The sequence below is a fragment of the Dunckerocampus dactyliophorus genome, chromosome 1, assembly GCF_027744805.1.
Source record: "Dunckerocampus dactyliophorus isolate RoL2022-P2 chromosome 1, RoL_Ddac_1.1, whole genome shotgun sequence".
NCBI lineage: Eukaryota > Metazoa > Chordata > Actinopteri > Syngnathiformes > Syngnathidae > Dunckerocampus > Dunckerocampus dactyliophorus.
The window spans coordinates 36,974,376-36,991,497 of record NC_072819.1 but is presented as its reverse complement, the minus strand read 5'-3'; the positions used below and the strand labels follow the sequence as shown (position 1 = coordinate 36,991,497).

Sequence of the window (17,122 nt, the reverse complement as noted above, 5' to 3'; positions counted from 1 at the left end):
ATCCACCCATCCATCCATCCATTCATCCATTCATCAATCCATCCATTCATCCATCCATCCATCCATCCATTCATCCATCCATCCATCCATCCATCCATCCATCCATCCATCCATCCACCCACCCACCCATCCATCCATCCATCCATCCACCCATCCATCCATCCATTCATCCATTCATCAATCCATCCATCCATCCACCCATCCATCCATCCATTCATCCATTCATCAATCCATCCATCCATCCATCCATCCATCCATCCATCCATCCATCCATCCATCCATCCATCCATCCACCCATCCATCCATCCATCCATCCATCCATCCATCCATCCATTCTGTATAACTTCTACACCGTGAGTCTGATTCTATCTACTCATCGATCATCTTACATTATCACTCATTAGTGGTGAATAACTATACATTCTTTAAAATGAGAAAAAGTGTGTGAGGCATTTTGAAGAGAGATGGGGGAGGGTTCTTGAGCTGAATATAATCTCCTATTGCCAATGTCGATCCGTAATTGGAGGAAAACGTCAACGCCAAGGTCGCAGGAGGTTCTGCAGAAAATGTCATGGGCGTCTCAGTTACTTTCCACCATTTGCTGGTGGTCCCGGAATGGAACCCCTGTGAAAAGTGGGGATCTAGCGTATTTTAATGAATTGCAGTGGACATTTTTGCATTAGGGACAAGTTTGGCGGTCATCCACCAGATGCAGCAGATGTTTTTTTGGTGACAAAAGCTGTTGCGTTCTGTCTCATATAGTGTATTTAATATTTAATAGAATAAAGATTAAATTGCTGCATTTATGTTACAAATAGTGTTGTCTCCGAACCTTTATTTTGCTGTGAATAAGGAAGTAGTACGGTATGTCGTCTTTTCCTGTTCTTTCTTTGTTGTGCGGGGCAGCAGAGAAAGCAGCATTTTTTAAGCGGCTTTTTTTGCGAATTCTGCTTAGCAACAACTACAGTATTTAAGCAAACGTATGATGTGAGCATGAAAAATAATTCAAACTGATCTCATTTTCTGTTCTTGCTTAAAATTCCATTTCAATTGTGAGGTTTTATGACCGATGACCACTTGTTGCCCGAGCAATTGAGTATTGAGTAGTTCCACACTAGTTGGTTCCTAGTTTTTAATGTAAATACACAACTTGCTCAGAGTGTGATTTGTGCCATTCATATATAACATTGTAGATCATATAACTGACTTATAAATGAATCTACCGATTGCACCACATAGCCATTAGCTTTATAATTGTGTCCTTACTTTTTGGCTGATTTCACAGAAACACAAGGTTGACCTATTTCATAAGCTACGCCATGTGATGAATGAGCTCATCGACCTGCGTCGGCAGCTGATCCAGGGTCACCTCGCCCAAGAGCAGACCCGTGAGATCAAGCGACACATCACTGTACGCCTCGACTGGGGCAATGAGTGAGTCTCTCCTCTACTTTTCTATTAAAATGCATTGTATGAATACAATATACAAAGTAATATTGATAGTACAGCATCAGAATTTAGATAATTATTGTAATCCTATTCATCTACAAGGTAGCCAGAATCAGTTAGGTGAAGAAGTATTGGCTGAATTGATCAAATGTTCCCTTTATATACTACCTCATGTAAAAACAGTAATTGTGTGATTGAAGTGTGAGCTCCGATAAAAGGAGGCACTCTGAATAAATGTCTGTAATTCCTAAGTGGTACATAAATGCCATATTTTTGCTGCAGTTTACACTTCAATCACACATTGATTGCTTTATCTTCAAATCTTGAAAACATTATCTGAATGGTTGTGGACCTAATTGCATGTTATGGACTTTAGCGTCTGGTAAACACAGAGGTGGCGGCGTCTGTGTTTACGTAAACAAACGGTGGTGCACAGACGTACAGACGATGGAAAAGCACTGCTCGCAGGACATTGAGCTGCTGATGGTGAAATGCAGACCTTTTTATTTGCCTCGTGAGTTTAGCGCTGTGTATTTAACTGCTGTTTACATCCCACCACGAGCTAACTCTGCTAACGCACTAGGCCTCCTGCATGACATCATTGATAAACACGAGACCAAACACCCAGACGCTGTATTTATTATATCTGGCGATTTCAACCACTGTAACCTCAGGACTGTCCTCCCCAAATATTACCAGCATGTGAGCTTTCCCACAAGGGAAAATAACATCCTGGACCAAGTCTACTGCAACATGAAAGGTGCTTTGAAGGCTGTTCCAAGACCCCACTTTGGAAAGGCTGACCACATCTCTATATTCCTTTATCCAACATACAGACAACTTCTTAAAAAAGCTCCCCCTGTACGTACAGCAGTTAAAGTATGGAATGAAGAAACTGATCAAGTACTTCAGGACTGCTTTGGCTGCACAAACTGGGATGTGTTTAAAACTGCAGCGGGGAGGGAAGATTGTACTGTTGATTTGGATGAATATGCTTCTGCTGTTACTGGCTACATTAGCACATGCATAGAGACTGTCACCACCACCAAGTATTACAGAAAATACCCTAACCAAAAACAGTGGATGAACTGTGATGTAAGGGCTAAGCTACGTGCTCGTTCGACTGCATTTGTCATGGGCACCGCTGATGACTACAAAAAGGCCAGATATGACCTGAGGAGGTCCATACGGGAGGCCAAGAGGCAGTACAGACAGAAGCTGGAGGGCTACTATTCCACCTCAGACCCTCGGCGCATGTGGGCGGGGCTCCAGCACATCACAGACTATCGACAGCAGAGTAGCGTAGCCACGTCCAGCCAAACCACACTTCCTGATGAGTTGAATGAGTTCTATGCCCGCTTTGATACCCAAACTCCTGATGAGCAGAGAGGGTGGCTGAACCTGGGGAGCACACAGGACTCACCTCTCATGGTGACATCAGCTGATGTGCGCAGGGTTCTAAACAAAACAAACCCACGAAAAGCAGCAGGGCCAGACAACATCTCAGGACGTGCACTTCGGGTTTGCTCATCAGAGCTAGCTGATGTGCTTGCTGACATATTTAACCTGTCGCTTGCACAAGCATCTGTACCGACCTGCTTTAAGTCCACCACCATAGTGCCCGTACCCAAGAAGAGCAACGTGACCTGCTTGAATGACTATCGCCCTATAGCACTCACTCCTATTGTTATGAAGTGCTTTGAAAGATTAGTCATGACCCACATCAAAAAGAGCATCCCGGCGGCAACCGTGGACCCTCTACAGTTTGCATATCGCCAGAACCGGTCCACGGATGATGCAGTCAACACTGCCATCCACACAGCCCTTTCTCACCTACAGGGCCAGGACACATACGTCAGAATGCTATTTATAGACTATAGCTCTGCATTCAATACAGTCAGCCCCCACAAACTCACAGATAAGCTCCTCACACTTGGCCTGTCTCCCTCCCTCTGTAACTGGGTGTTTAACTTTCTCACAGGCAGGCCCCAGTCAGTCAGAGTCCACAACCGCACATCCAGCTCAAGAATTGTGAGCACTGGGACCCCACAGGGGTGTGTGCTGAGTCCACTGCTCTACACGCTCTTCACCTACGATTGCGTGGCCTCCCAGAACAACACCAGCATCATTAAATTTGCAGATGACACTACAGTCATCGGACTGATCACTGGTGGTGTTGAAACATCATACAGAAGAGAGGTGGCGGACCTCATAGCTTGGTGTCGTGATAACAATCTCCTTCTCAATACAGATAAGACTAAAGAGATGATCATCGACCCAAGAACAAGGGAAAAGGAGCCGCATAGACCCCTGTTTATTGATGAGACTGAGGTGGAGAGGGTGAAAACCTTCAAGTTCCTTGGCACACACATCAGCGAGGACCTCACCTGGTCTCACAACACCCAACAAATTCTGAAGAAGTCCCAAAGGAGACTGTACTTCCTGAGAAGACTGAGGAAATTTGGCATGTCCACCACAATCCTGAGTTGCTTCTACAGATGCACTATCGAAAGTGTCCTTACCGCCTCCATCACTGTTTGGTACGGTAACTGTACAACACGTGATGCTGATAGGAAGGCACTCCAGCAGGTGATCAAGACCTCACAGAACATTGTTGGGGCAGCCCTCCCCTCACTGCAAGACATTTATAAAACTAGAGTCCTACGAAGAACACACAACCTCATCAAGGACAGCACACATCCACAACACTCACTATTCACACTCCTACCGTCAGGCAGACGCTACAGGAGTTTGAAGTCCAGGACCACAAGGCTGGCAAACAGTTTTTACCCACAGGCCATCAGGCTCCTCAACGAAGCACTCGCACACGCCGCACGCAACACACGCACACACTCATAGCACTTTATTTATTTATTTATTTGTATTATTTACTTGTATTAATGTCTCGTCTGTTGTTGTTGCTTAATTTATTGGTATATATGTTTATGTGTTTATGTTTCTTATGTTCTTATTCTTTCATTTGTTTTCTTTCTTTTCTTGGGAGAATGAACAGAATAAGATTTTCATTGCATGGTATAACTGCTGTTTTACCATGCACATGACAATAAAAACTCTCTTGAATCTTGAATCTTGAATGTTATGTTCACGCTCTCTGATAAAGCATGAGTTTCAATAAATGTAAACTTATTTAGCGTTTTCTTGAACTGTCCAAACACGTTTTCAAGCTGGGGTTGTACATAAGTGCATGTCAAACAGATTCAAGTCAGTGTGCTTCTCCCTGAAGGAACTCTGAACACCATATTCTCTCCGCTGCCACTTCTTAAATCCAACTGAGCAGTGACAGACATCCATAAACAAGACAAAGAAGGGACGTCTGCATCTTGATCGAGGCGGAGCTAGATTTGGCGTAGCTGTCCATAAGATTCAAGACATGTCGAAATAAAGACGCTTTGAACTGCATCTCTGGATCTGGAAACATTAATGTGTCATCTTGTGAAAAAAAAAAAAAAAAAAAAGAAAAGAAACAAGAAAGTCAACTAGCTGTTTGTTGAATGTGATCGCTGAGGTCAGTGCTCTGCAGGCCATATTTAACCTGAGAACTGACTCGATCACATTTCATGGTCAAAATATCATAGCCATACTTTGAGGCTATACATTATATTCAAGAGGAGGGAATACGGTAGTCAGCTAGACAGCAGTACATGCACTAATGTACTGTAGTTTATGTAACCCAGAGAGCCTCTTCATCCAGGCTCAGATCTGTTTTATGGATGCCAAATATAATGTATCATGCAGAGAAAGTAAAATCTGATTATGCACATTCAGTTTTAACAATATGGCAAGGCTTTGTATAAATGAAAAAGAGCAAAAATGAACAGTACAATAACAAACATAAACTAAAAATAACAAAATACTACTAAGTACAGTAGGAAAATATATTTTCTGATTCTCCTCAACATGTCGCCATTTTATTTGATAGGTTCCTAAACAAAAACAGCACTGCCATAGTCATTGCAAAGTGACCTCGGGTAACCTGATGTCTTTTCCGCTTTTTACATTTAATCATTTCTCTCTCACCAGGCACCTTGGCATCGACCTGGTCCCCAGAAAGGAGTTTGAAATGGTGGACCCAGACCAGATCAGCGTATCAGAGCTTTACAAACTGGTAGGTTGGCAAGAGGTATTCTTGAACCGCTGCATTCGGCACAAATCCATCCCGTTAATTATTAAAAGCAATAAATTAAATACATGAATTAGTGGCCTCTAAATTATAAAGTATGCTGCAAGCGTCCCTGCAGAATGCATATGCTACATCTGCAGTGATGAAAGGTTTCTGCGGATTTGTAGCTGTTTCTGTGTGTGTGTAAAACCTGACTTTCTTGAGCATATACTGTATGTGTTGTGTGATGTGTAAGGATGTATAAATTCATCAATTATGAAATCATCCATGAGAAGGTGACTCACGAGAGAGAGCACATTTAGCTGTTGAGGCAGCCTCATGTGACCTGTTTATGCCCGTTCCCTTGCCATATTGAGTGCGTCCCTTTACTTGCAGGCACGTGACTCTCACAAGCCAGCAATGCAGACATGATGCAAACTGAGAGGTCCAAGCATAGGTGATGGTAAAATACCTTCAAAACAACTTATTTTAGTGAAATCCAACAACTGGCTTTATGCTAAATGTAAATAATAGATGTAATGTGGTGTTGTGAACATCTAAAACATGTCAGATTAATCTGACTAGCTATTTAACAAAAAACTCACTTCAAGACTTCTTTTTTCGAACAAATTATTTATGAACTGAGTGCTCAGTCCAGAAAGAAGTGTAGTTTGTCCTTGTAGAAAAAAAAAAAGTATCCTGACTTAATGAGCGCAAGCTTGTTTTTGGCAGGGCACAAGGCCCTGGCGCTTCTTCGGGTAGGGGAGGAGAGGAGCTCTTTTGGGCTGCTGTGAGGTGTGTGGGCGATACCAGCTTTGTCCTTTTCCTTCCCACATGCTGCTTCTTTTAACCAAAATGCACCGCACATGGATGAAATGTTGTCCCATTTGAAGCATGGGCTGAGGCATAAGCTCGTGTGCGTCTGAGCTAAATACATTCAAAGCTTTTGAGGGAGGAGACAGAAATGACTGATTTTTTTGTTTGACCATCACTTTCTTTCCTTTTTTTAGCATGTATCCAGCAGACACTGTGGTCAGCAAAACACAAACCAGGTATGCTCTTAAAAAGAATGATCTTTATTGAGTTAAAATGGTAAATACTAAACCCAATCCTTCAACTCAACATAACAACAGAATGTGCACATTATGATTATACTTGTTTCTGTTTGTTTTTAGTCTTCATATATATATATATATATATATATATAGGGAATCACAAATACAGTATGTCCACTGCTAATAAAAAGCATTCGCAGAAAAGGACAGACCTCTGACAACTCTTCATGTAGATCAGCACCAAATTCTACACCTTCAGATATTCACCTTCCGCATTTGCCTGAAATGTGCCATTGTGATTCATGAATAATTCCTAAAGGAAATTGAGGAAAATATACCACCGATGCCCTTCTTGAATCTGTGTAAAAATGGAGTGATCTGTCGTACAGTAATCCCTCATCTATCGCAGTTCACTGGTTTCAGACCCGACCGTGATAAGTGCATTTTTGTGAAGTAGGATTCCTCATAAATGGAATATTTTTGTAGTTACGGCATAAAACAAATCTGTTTACAACCATCTAATTACGGGTTTTAACATTATCAGTGCCTTCTAGACATCAAATAACACCCCTATAGTCACCTTGACACTCATATTACCCAATACAGTAGACATAATAATAGAAAATAAGACATATTAGACATAAATTAGACATAACTCACACGTTAGCACTGGGAAAGTTCTTTGGTGCCTTTTTCTATACAGCATATGTCTTATTGTAGGTATTGTCTCATCAATTTAACATTACTGACACCAAGTGACCAGTGTAGAATATTACATATCACGTCTTTGAATGCGTCTTCTGAATGCCTTATACCAGTGGTCGGCAACCCACGGCTCTTCAGCCACCTTGTTGCGGCTTCCGTCGCCAAGCGCGGTGATTTTTTTAACACCTAACGAGGGAAAATGTGCATTTTCAAAAAGAATGTGAAATAGCCGACTCACTACAAGTCCCTGAATGCATCTAGACTGCGTCCTGACTGCTGATTGGATGAGCAAGGAAAGGTAGGCTAGTGTATGCAGTGAGTCTCACTGGAGAGAAAAAAGGTGAGGGAGTTTTGAGTTGAGTCTGAAGCAAGTTACTGTGCAGTAAAATAAAACTGTAGTTAACAAGACCATAGCAATATGTTTTATATTGAGAAGCGCGCTGTAGCTATGAGTTTGGAGCCTGTGACACGCTAATCTCGAAGTGATGATTCCGGGAGAGGCAGATAGTGTGCCACGGGAGCTGACTGACTACTGTGAGGCAGGGCAGACCTCTCGGCAGCAACCTCAGAACAATACGTGCTTTCACTTGGTCCACCAAAAACCAGTGCTTTCACTAAGTCTCCAACTACCAGTCCCTACATTTATCGCTAGTCGCTTTTGGGAAAATAATTCACCAAGAGGGTTTAGAAAGTTGCCAGATTTTGTGAGAAAATGACAAAAAAGTTTGCATTGTTGTTGTAACAGGTTAAGAAAAGATTAACAGTTTTACAAGTTTAGAAGCTGTGTAGTGTTTTGCTGCTCCGGACTATTTTTATTTACTTGAAGAGAAGGCAAAATGGCTCTTTTGATGCTAAATCTTTTGATGATTTATTTGTATTATTTTTTTTATTTGTATTATTTATTTATTTATTATTGTATTATTGTATTATTGTATTATTTGTATTATTTGTATTATTTGTATTATTTACTTGTATTAATGTCTCGTCTGTTGTTGTTGCTTAATTTATTGGTATATATGTTTATGTGTTTATGTTTCTTATGTTCTTATTCTTTCATTTGTTTTCTTTCTTTTCTTGGGAGAATGAACAGAATAAGATTTTCATTGCATGGTATAACTGCTGTTGTACTATGCACATGACAATAAAACTCTCTTGAAAACTCTCTTGAATCTTAAAGGTTGGAGACCCCTGCCTTATACATATTTATACAGTATTTTCATTCATTTATCCAGTTAATGCTTGAAAAATGCTTAATTTAGGCAAACAAAGCATAAAATTTGCTTAAATATGCATTTTTTTTTATCAACCACGAAACAACAATAATTTCTTTGAGTTATTTTTAAAAACTAGTGATAAAATGAAGTTACAAATTTCGGATTGTGAGGGAGAACTGCATATACCGAATACTTTCTTTGACTTCACTTGCAACACCATTGACTCCGTCAATACTTTTGTTGCTAGGCTGACAGCGTGAAACAGCGCCATGGTGACAGTTGCCGTGTCCCAGTGTCACACCACCTCTTCATCAATCTGAAGAGCTTCACTTACAACAGCATCAGTGAGGACGCAGACGTCTTCTTCTCCCTCTATGACACTCGAGAGGCCAAACAGATCAGGTAGGTGGAAACACCTTTTGCAGCCTTGAAGAGTCACACAATGGATGGTGCGTTCAGTCACCTTGGTTGCTTTCCAGTGAAAAGTTCATGGTGAAACTCAACAAAAATGGCGGACCAAAGAATCCAGAGAAGGTTGATCGTCTTTGTGCACTCTTCACGGTAAAGTCCTCTTTATTCAACACAAAATTTTGTGTTATCAGTGTTGCACCAAATTACAAAAATGGTTATCGCTGGGCACATCTCTTGGAGCAGATTTTGGACCATGTACCCGTCAGAATCTTGTGACTTTTCAATGCTTCTTTGCAGGACCTAAGCAGTAAAGACTTGAAGAGAGACCTCTACATTGTTGCACATGTCATGAGAACTGGTACACTCCCTACCTATAAATAAACATATTTTTAAGAATTTCATACAGTTCCCTCTCAGTGTGGTACACTCATTTATGCTGTGTCCAGGTCGCATGCTGCTGAATGACTCCAAAAAAGGCCCACCGCACGTGCAGTACCGGCGGCCGTACGGCTGCGCAGTTCTGGCCATGAGTGACGTTTTCCACACCATCACAGACCTCAAAGAGGAGAAGGACTTTGTGCTAAAAGTGTATACGTGAGTATTACAGTATAATGGAATACACAATCGTGTAAGTGCTAATACCCATTGTATACCAGATGTTTAAACTGGCACTTGGACGGGTGTGAATCTTGCTGCCCATGTTTAGCTTAAAAGACACTTTTATAAGAACCAGTAAGAAACACAGCTCAGCGGTGTTTGCTGTCAGTCACCATGTATAATATCTCTGCTTTGGGTCAAAGGTCACGGAGACACATTGGTTACATTCATGGGGTAACATTTTGTATTAAGTAAAAGTCTCCAGAACAAAGAGCTGGTTTTTGTGGGCCCATCTTCCAAGGCAAAGAGTCCTTCCTTTTCAAAAGCAAGCAGTGATTCAGTAGTGTGCTGCCTCCAAACTGTCGGCTCCTATAAGGCTCCAGTCTGTGCGTTTCCCCATGCCTTTCCCAGGGGCCCACAGGCCCACAGTAATGAAAAAGACTGGTAGAGAGCTGGCTGTCAGGTTTGTTTAGTGCTCTGAGCATTTGGGCTGACGTGCTACTTGATAGCAACTCCCCCATGCTGCTACCTTTTCTCCAGGAGGAAATCAGCTTAGGGACACATGCTGTTCGTGCAGTCCCCTTGTGCACAATTCCTGCTTGCCCATCTGTTCCACTAATGACTGTGCTGCTAACTGTCCTACCTGCCTATTTTTCTCTCCAGATGTAACAATGAGAACGAATGGTACCAGGTTCATGAAAACATAATTCGCAAGTCCAACACCAAATATTCTGCTCCCAGCACCAATTATGGTAAATACATTTTCTTGTACTGATGGTCTTTTGAATATGTTTTGGCTAAAGCGTTTTATTGGTGAATCTGGAATGCGGTTTACCTTTATCTTTACCATCCCTTTATGCATGGCTTTCTTCATTGAACTTGAGCTCATACAAATCAAATCTACTCAACCTGGCTAGACAAGGGGATATCTAAAATAAAATTCATGAAAATATTATTCACGTTCTAAAATTCACATTTTTTAATTTTGTGACACAATTTGTGTTGCCATGGATCTTGCAACTCTATGTATCACTAACTAACATCATACAGCCTATTGTAATGATCTTTTATTGGCCTGTTGTTGTAATTGGACACGACACGTGTATGCAAATATGTGTGTGGAATTTTGGAAGCATGGTTGCATCCATTAGTTTGCAAATTACTGGGTAATTAGTCAAAATACTGACGGAAAACAGACACCAGAATACTTTTCCTTGCCAGGAAATCAACTGATTGGTCCAGAAAAACAAGTATATCAAGCGGTACTGTATCAGCGGTGTTGTTCTATGAAAAATGAAGTGCATACAGTATTTTCAGAGAAGGCAATGAAACCCATGCACTGTATGTAATGCACTTCACAAAGATCAACATTTATTGACTTCTAATATTTAGTATAATGTTTCTGCCTGATGCACAAGCTTACATTGTCTAATAGATCAGCTCATTCCTTAGCTGAGCTCCACGGTTCACGTGCTTCTCACAGTAACATATGATTCACTTAAATCCGCCACCACTTGTGGGCACTGCAAGCATTTTCCTTCCTTATTTCAAGAGATGTCTCACTTTTCTCTGTCTCTTCTCTTCTCTCTCATCTCATGTGTCTATCCACCCTCCTGTCTGTCATCTCCTCCCCCACACTCTGACTAATGTCCTTTAAATACCCCTCTGTCCTCCCTTCTTTGCCCCCGTCATTCTTATCCCCTTGCCTCCTTCTTTCACGTCCATTTCCTTCTCACAACCCTCCTCTGCATCCCCCCTGCTTTCAGGCCTCATCATTTCCCTGCAGCTGTTGAGGGGCGAGCTGGAGCAGATCAGACGGGAGAACCAGGCTGTGTTCAACCGAGCCCTGGCACTCACACGCAAACTAGGTTTTCCAGATGTCATCATGCCAGGTAAGGAGGCAAAGAGCAGTGGGCGTAATGGGCACAGAGACACAGCGTGGAGAGGGTGAGACCAGAGGAGGAGGACAGTGGAAGGTCGACGATCAGTTTACACAGGATGCTGATTACAGAGGAGAGGGAGGTGAAAAAAAGGAGGAGGGAGCAGGAAGCACCACGATTGACTGGAAATCGGAGAGGACTGTAGGACATACTTGTGATGTCAGCATTTATACTGTATGGACAACAATGTTATGACAGACCTCTTAAACTATTCATTTGTCAAGACAAGGTTGCATGTGCTAAACCCCTTTGTTCCCCCTCAGTTTGGTGAAGAGTTTTCTGTTACAGTAAGGTCGATAAAGGTGTACTTGGATGAGTTTGGTGTGGAAAAACTTGAGAACCGTGACCTAAACCCCAACAAGCACCTTTAAGCTGAACTACTACAGAGATGTTTAGCCAGCAAGCCCTTTGACCTCATACTGTTTCTTCTGTAGGAATGAACGCAAGTTTGCACGGTGTCCTAGTGGTTAGCATGTTGGTATCACAGTCAGGGGATCGAGGGTTTGGATCGCTGCTTAGACATGTCTGTGTGGAGTGTTGTCCCTCTGCATGCATTCTCCGCGTACTCCAGCTTCCTCCCACCTCTTGTTTGTTTATATCTGCCCTGTGATTGGCTGGTCATCAGTCAAGGGTGTACCCCAAAGTCAGCTGGGATAAGCTCCAGCTCACTGTGACCCTAGTGAGGAAAAACAATATACAAAATGATGGAATGAATGGATTTTACACAATTTGTAAAATCTTATAAAAAAAAGTCTTAAGTAGAAAGATTGAGTCCAAACTATATGATCTCCCATTCCCATTAGTTCTTTTTGGTTCTAAAGCTTTTTTCCGTACAGCTAAGGAGAATGACTAGAGCTCATCAACAAGAGAGGACATACTGTATTTTATTTTGGTGTTTTTCATTACCTATCACTGCTGTGAATGTGTGGATGTATCAACCCTGTGTACTCTCTCCAGTTATCTTAAAATACCTTACATCCCACCTACCACTTCTTATGACCCATGTCAAATGACATGTCAAATGACTGATATATAAACATTGTCCTTGACTGTTATCACATATATGTATTATGTTTAAAAGCTCTTTGGTTGAAAGGTAGTCAAGAGAGACATTGCATCACAATGGAGATCATTCGGCATGTTTTCTCTGGTTTAATTCTCCAGGTGACACTCGCAATGACTTGTACTTGACACTGGAACGAGGCGAGTTCGAGAGGGGTGGCAAGAGCGTCCAGAAGAACATTGAAGTGACGCTCTATGTCCTCTACGCCGACGGGGACACTCTCAAAGTATGACACATGCGTTAAATGTGATTCATTCAGCATAATACCATTCCAGCAGTCATGATGAGTACATTACCCCTCAACATCCACTCATTACCTTACGCGGTGCCTTCTTAAAAAGAATGTATGCCCTTCTTTTGCAGGACTGCATTAGTTTGGGCAGCGGAGAGCCAAACATGACTGAATATCGCTCCTTCGTCCTTTACCACAACAACAGCCCTCGCTGGAGTGAGATGGTCAAACTTCCCATTCCAATAGATCGTTTCCGAGGTTCCCACCTGCGCTTTGAGTTCAGACATTGTTCCAGTAAGTCAGTCCTATGGCACAGTGGCAGCCATCCCTCATTTCTGGCACTTATTAGGCACACTGCAGATTGATGAACCATGTCACTGTCATTGCCATTTCAGCTAAAGACAAAGGGGAGAAAAAACTTTTTGGCTTTGCTTTCACTCCTCTAATGAGAGAGGATGGGACCACACTGTCGGACGAGAGCCATGAGTTATATGTGTACAAGGTGAGAGCCGGTTCAACACATAGCAGTAGTAAAAACATGTTTGGACAATGTATTTATTGTTTGTTATTGTTGTATTATTATTGCCTTGTCTGTTGTTATTGACATTTACACTAAAAAAGTAATTTTGGAGTAGTTTATCCATCAGTTTTTTTTCACTCTGTTTGTATTCCTTTAGAATGATTTAAAATCAAATGATTTTAAATCAATATTAAAGATCTCCAGTGACATACTACCCAGAAACAACCTCTTCATTTCCAACACTCCAACATCATTGACTATTCTATGGTTACATTTTGCACGATAGCATAAATACTAGGGCTGTCATATTGATAAAAATCAAATTAGTCACAGTTTCCAAATGAATTAATCATGACTAAACACCATTTGCCACTATGTGTGAAATATGTCAATTTTTGCCATCTTTAAGAACAGAAAGAAAAATGACGACAAGCCAAGATGATATATATTTGTATTAGGGATGCTCCGATCAGGGTTTTATGCTGCCGATACCGATCATCCATGAGTGAAATCAGCCGATACCGATCACATAGATTAATTAATTTTTTTATTTACTTTTGGCTATATGATATGAAAAGGGGAACCATAATATCACCTTCGTTTAGACAAAAACTACTTTTACAAGAGAACATGCATCACTGGTGAAACTTAGAGGATGAGACGCCTTCTACAAGGAGACTTTGGATGCGAGAGAACACAGCTTGATGGCGCTCAAGCAGAACCCAGTCGGCAAACCCTGTGTCCACACCACCGACGAAGGCCGGCCATTCCGTTCAATGAATCCAACCACTTTTCGGGCTATCCGCCTTAGAACTTCGACTGCCACGCATACCGCCGCCCAAGTGATGCTCACGTCGCGAGCCTCAAAAACTCACCATACCCCAAACGAAAGCCTTCTAACGTGCCACCCTGGCGAGATATTTTTTGTGGCATGTTTTGCAGGGTGCAAAATGTATATCACTCTCACAAACGGCAGGTAAGTCCCACACGGCAGACTTGATTGTTTTTGGCTTCGGCACATCTGCGCAGTGTGAGGAAAAGTGAGCGGGAGATGCTACAGGCTTCATGCTGCAGTAGTACAAGCCACAGGTGATCGGCTTTTGTGATAACCGTTGAAAGGCATTCAGCATACGCCGATCACGTGCTTTTTCACGGAAATTGACCGATTTTGATCGGTGGCCAATCCATCGGAGCACCCCTAATTTGTATGTTTTAACAGCTCCAAATGGCCTGAAAATTTTAATCAAGCTAAAAGGCACCACGCATGTCTGAAAATGTGTTTGCTTATTGCTAGTCTCTTTGATAGTAGCAGAACATTTTAATCACACTTTATCCGTGTTATTATGAGCCATGAAGGGTTGCATTCAAAGACACCATGTAACGTTCAATTCACATGTTTTGAGTGTAGATGTATTTTATGGGATTTCTAAGAGTACTTAAAAGCAGCAAATAGTTCTTCCGCAGTAAGAGTTACGTTAGTGAGAGATTCAAATATCTACTTACTGTTTTTCCTTGTCTTTTTGAGCATGTAGACCACACATACAAAAGATGTGCTTTTTGGAGTGTCAGTGAATGCACCTCGTGGTCGTGTAGTGGCAATGAGGAAGTGTCGTTCCTAGGATGAGCTGACTAGCGATGTGTTTGTGAGTTGGAGATACATATACGGTGTTGGAATTGCATTGCTGTTGGTGTGTTCAGGGCAGAATAAAGTTATTAAAGAGTGGCAGACTCTCTGTGGTTCGGTATTGTGGCTTTGTCTGCCGTCCGCCGTCCTACCAGAGAGCTGTGGCTTGACATGATACGCATGCTTTAATGACGCTAAAAATTTTAACGTAATTAATTAAATTAATTAGCTACTGCTGTTAACGTGCTGTTTTTGACAGCCCTAATAAATACCAAACACAGCAATATTACAAGTGACGTAATGTCAGGATGGATATTGCAGTCAAACTACTTCAGTACATGTAAATGTTTTGGGTGCATCATTTGGCAGACAAGAGTCTGACAAACGTTTTTTATTGAGTTCTGTTGCATGCTGAAATCTTTCTAGTCACAAAGTAAACCTTTTATTTGAGATAGATAATCGTCAGGGTGGCAGTGGCTCAGGAGGTAAAGCAGGTTGTCCAGAAACTTGAAGGTTTGTACCTTGCTTCCTCCACCACGGTTGTTGTGTCCTTGGGTAATACACTTGACCCAGCTTGCCTCCAATGCAGCCTACGCTGGTGTATGAATGTTTGGTGCTGGTCGGAGGGCCGTAGGCGCGGATTGGCAGCCATGTTTCAGTCCATGTGTCAATCTACCCCAGGGCATCTGTGGCTGCAGATTTTGCTTACCACCACCACTGTGTGACTATGGAGTGAATAAATAATGAGTAATCACTGTGAAGCACTTAGGGTACCTTGAAAGGTGCTATATAAATTCAATCTGTTATTATTATAATTATGATCAGGCAGTTACCGCCAGTAACATAAGCAAATACAGCAAATGCAAACTTCTAGCACATTCGATTGCTTGGATTATCATTTGGACATAGCAAATGTTCATAAATGGCATCCAAAGATTTTTTTTTCCAACATGAAATCCTCTTGAGTTGCACCATGTGGCCAGTAGGCATTGTTTTGTGTTATGAAGAATGGGAAGATGCCTGTAGTCCTTCAATTATTGTATGGGTGACGTTCTCCCATTTAATGCATCTTATTTGTTTGCGCAGTGTGATGAGAATGCCACCTTCAGTAACCAGGGCCTGTACCTCAGCCTGCCCTGCTGCAAGGAGGACTTCAACAGTTGTCCCAATATACCAGCTAACCTGCCTTTCCAGCGAAGCTCTAAAGAAACCTTCTGGGTTTCCACCATACTCTGCTCCACCAAACTCACACAAAATGGTCAAAAAGACACCCTGAAAAATGTCAAATAATATGTTATCTTCCGTTTTAGTTGCTTGATTTGGATGTTATTGTTTTGTGTTTTTAGTGGACCTGTTGGCCCTTCTGAACTGGAAGACCCATCCGGACAGGGTTCTGGACATACTCGGTCGACTGCGTCAGATCAGCGGAGAGGAGATTGTCAAGGTCACTGCTGTCAGATATATGAATTACCTACTAAAGTAATTAAGTAATTTAGCCTATGTAAAGTTGTGGGGTGTATTAATTGGGTGTGACACATTGCTTAAGATATTAACCTTGAGGAGCCATGGCATTCCATCTTATGCAGGTAGTATTAAAAGTATGACTTCACTAATTGTATGCAGTATTATTAAAAAAACAGCAGAATAACACACAGTAGATTCATTGGCATCAGGTTATCACATACACTGCCTTTATCACACACATTACTTCACTTCGTCAAAGCCAAAATAAAAGGATATCCGACACAAGATTGATTGCTCAAAGTTCATGGTTCCAGACGAGGCTGTGATATCTGAATTTCCGCGAAGTAGCACTCCTGATTTAGAAATCAAACACTTTTGAAGCTAGAGCATAGAAAACCTGTTTACGACCTTCTAAATACGTTTTTTAACATTATTAGAGACCTCTAGGTATGAACTAACACTGCTATAGTCACCTTTACACTTGTATTACCCAATATAGTAGACATAATAAGAGTAAAAAAGCCATTTAAGATATAAATAAGACTTTTGCTAGTGTGGGTTCCTATAAATGTGTTCCCGTAGGGGAGCAGCGTGAGTTGCAGACAGGAAGTGACATCGCTGATTCAGAGTTGAGTTTCATCTTTGCCGTGTAGCCCATGTTTTTATTCTGGATTTTTATTAGGGATTATTGTGCCTACTGTGAGATCATTCAAACCTGCAATAAAAGC

At 41.6% G+C, this 17,122-nt stretch overlaps 1 protein-coding gene across 2 annotated transcripts in view; it reads left to right on the top strand.

The window, feature by feature from the left end:
- dock3 (dedicator of cytokinesis 3) overlaps positions 1–17,122 on the top strand; it is a 60,908-nt gene that overhangs the window by 19,447 nt on the left and 24,339 nt on the right. For both annotated transcript variants that reach the window (XM_054776877.1, XM_054776868.1), the window contains exons 6-19: positions 1,286–1,434; positions 5,491–5,575; positions 6,580–6,621; positions 8,791–8,945; positions 9,023–9,104; positions 9,252–9,312; positions 9,401–9,548; positions 10,215–10,303; positions 11,318–11,443; positions 12,656–12,780; positions 12,918–13,080; positions 13,182–13,288; positions 16,017–16,188; positions 16,277–16,374. In XM_054776877.1, coding sequence (XP_054632852.1) covers positions 1,286–1,434; positions 5,491–5,575; positions 6,580–6,621; positions 8,791–8,945; positions 9,023–9,104; positions 9,252–9,312; positions 9,401–9,548; positions 10,215–10,303; positions 11,318–11,443; positions 12,656–12,780; positions 12,918–13,080; positions 13,182–13,288; positions 16,017–16,188; positions 16,277–16,374 — 1,602 coding nt within the window. The remainder of the gene's footprint in view (positions 1–1,285; positions 1,435–5,490; positions 5,576–6,579; positions 6,622–8,790; positions 8,946–9,022; positions 9,105–9,251; positions 9,313–9,400; positions 9,549–10,214; positions 10,304–11,317; positions 11,444–12,655; positions 12,781–12,917; positions 13,081–13,181; positions 13,289–16,016; positions 16,189–16,276; positions 16,375–17,122) is intronic.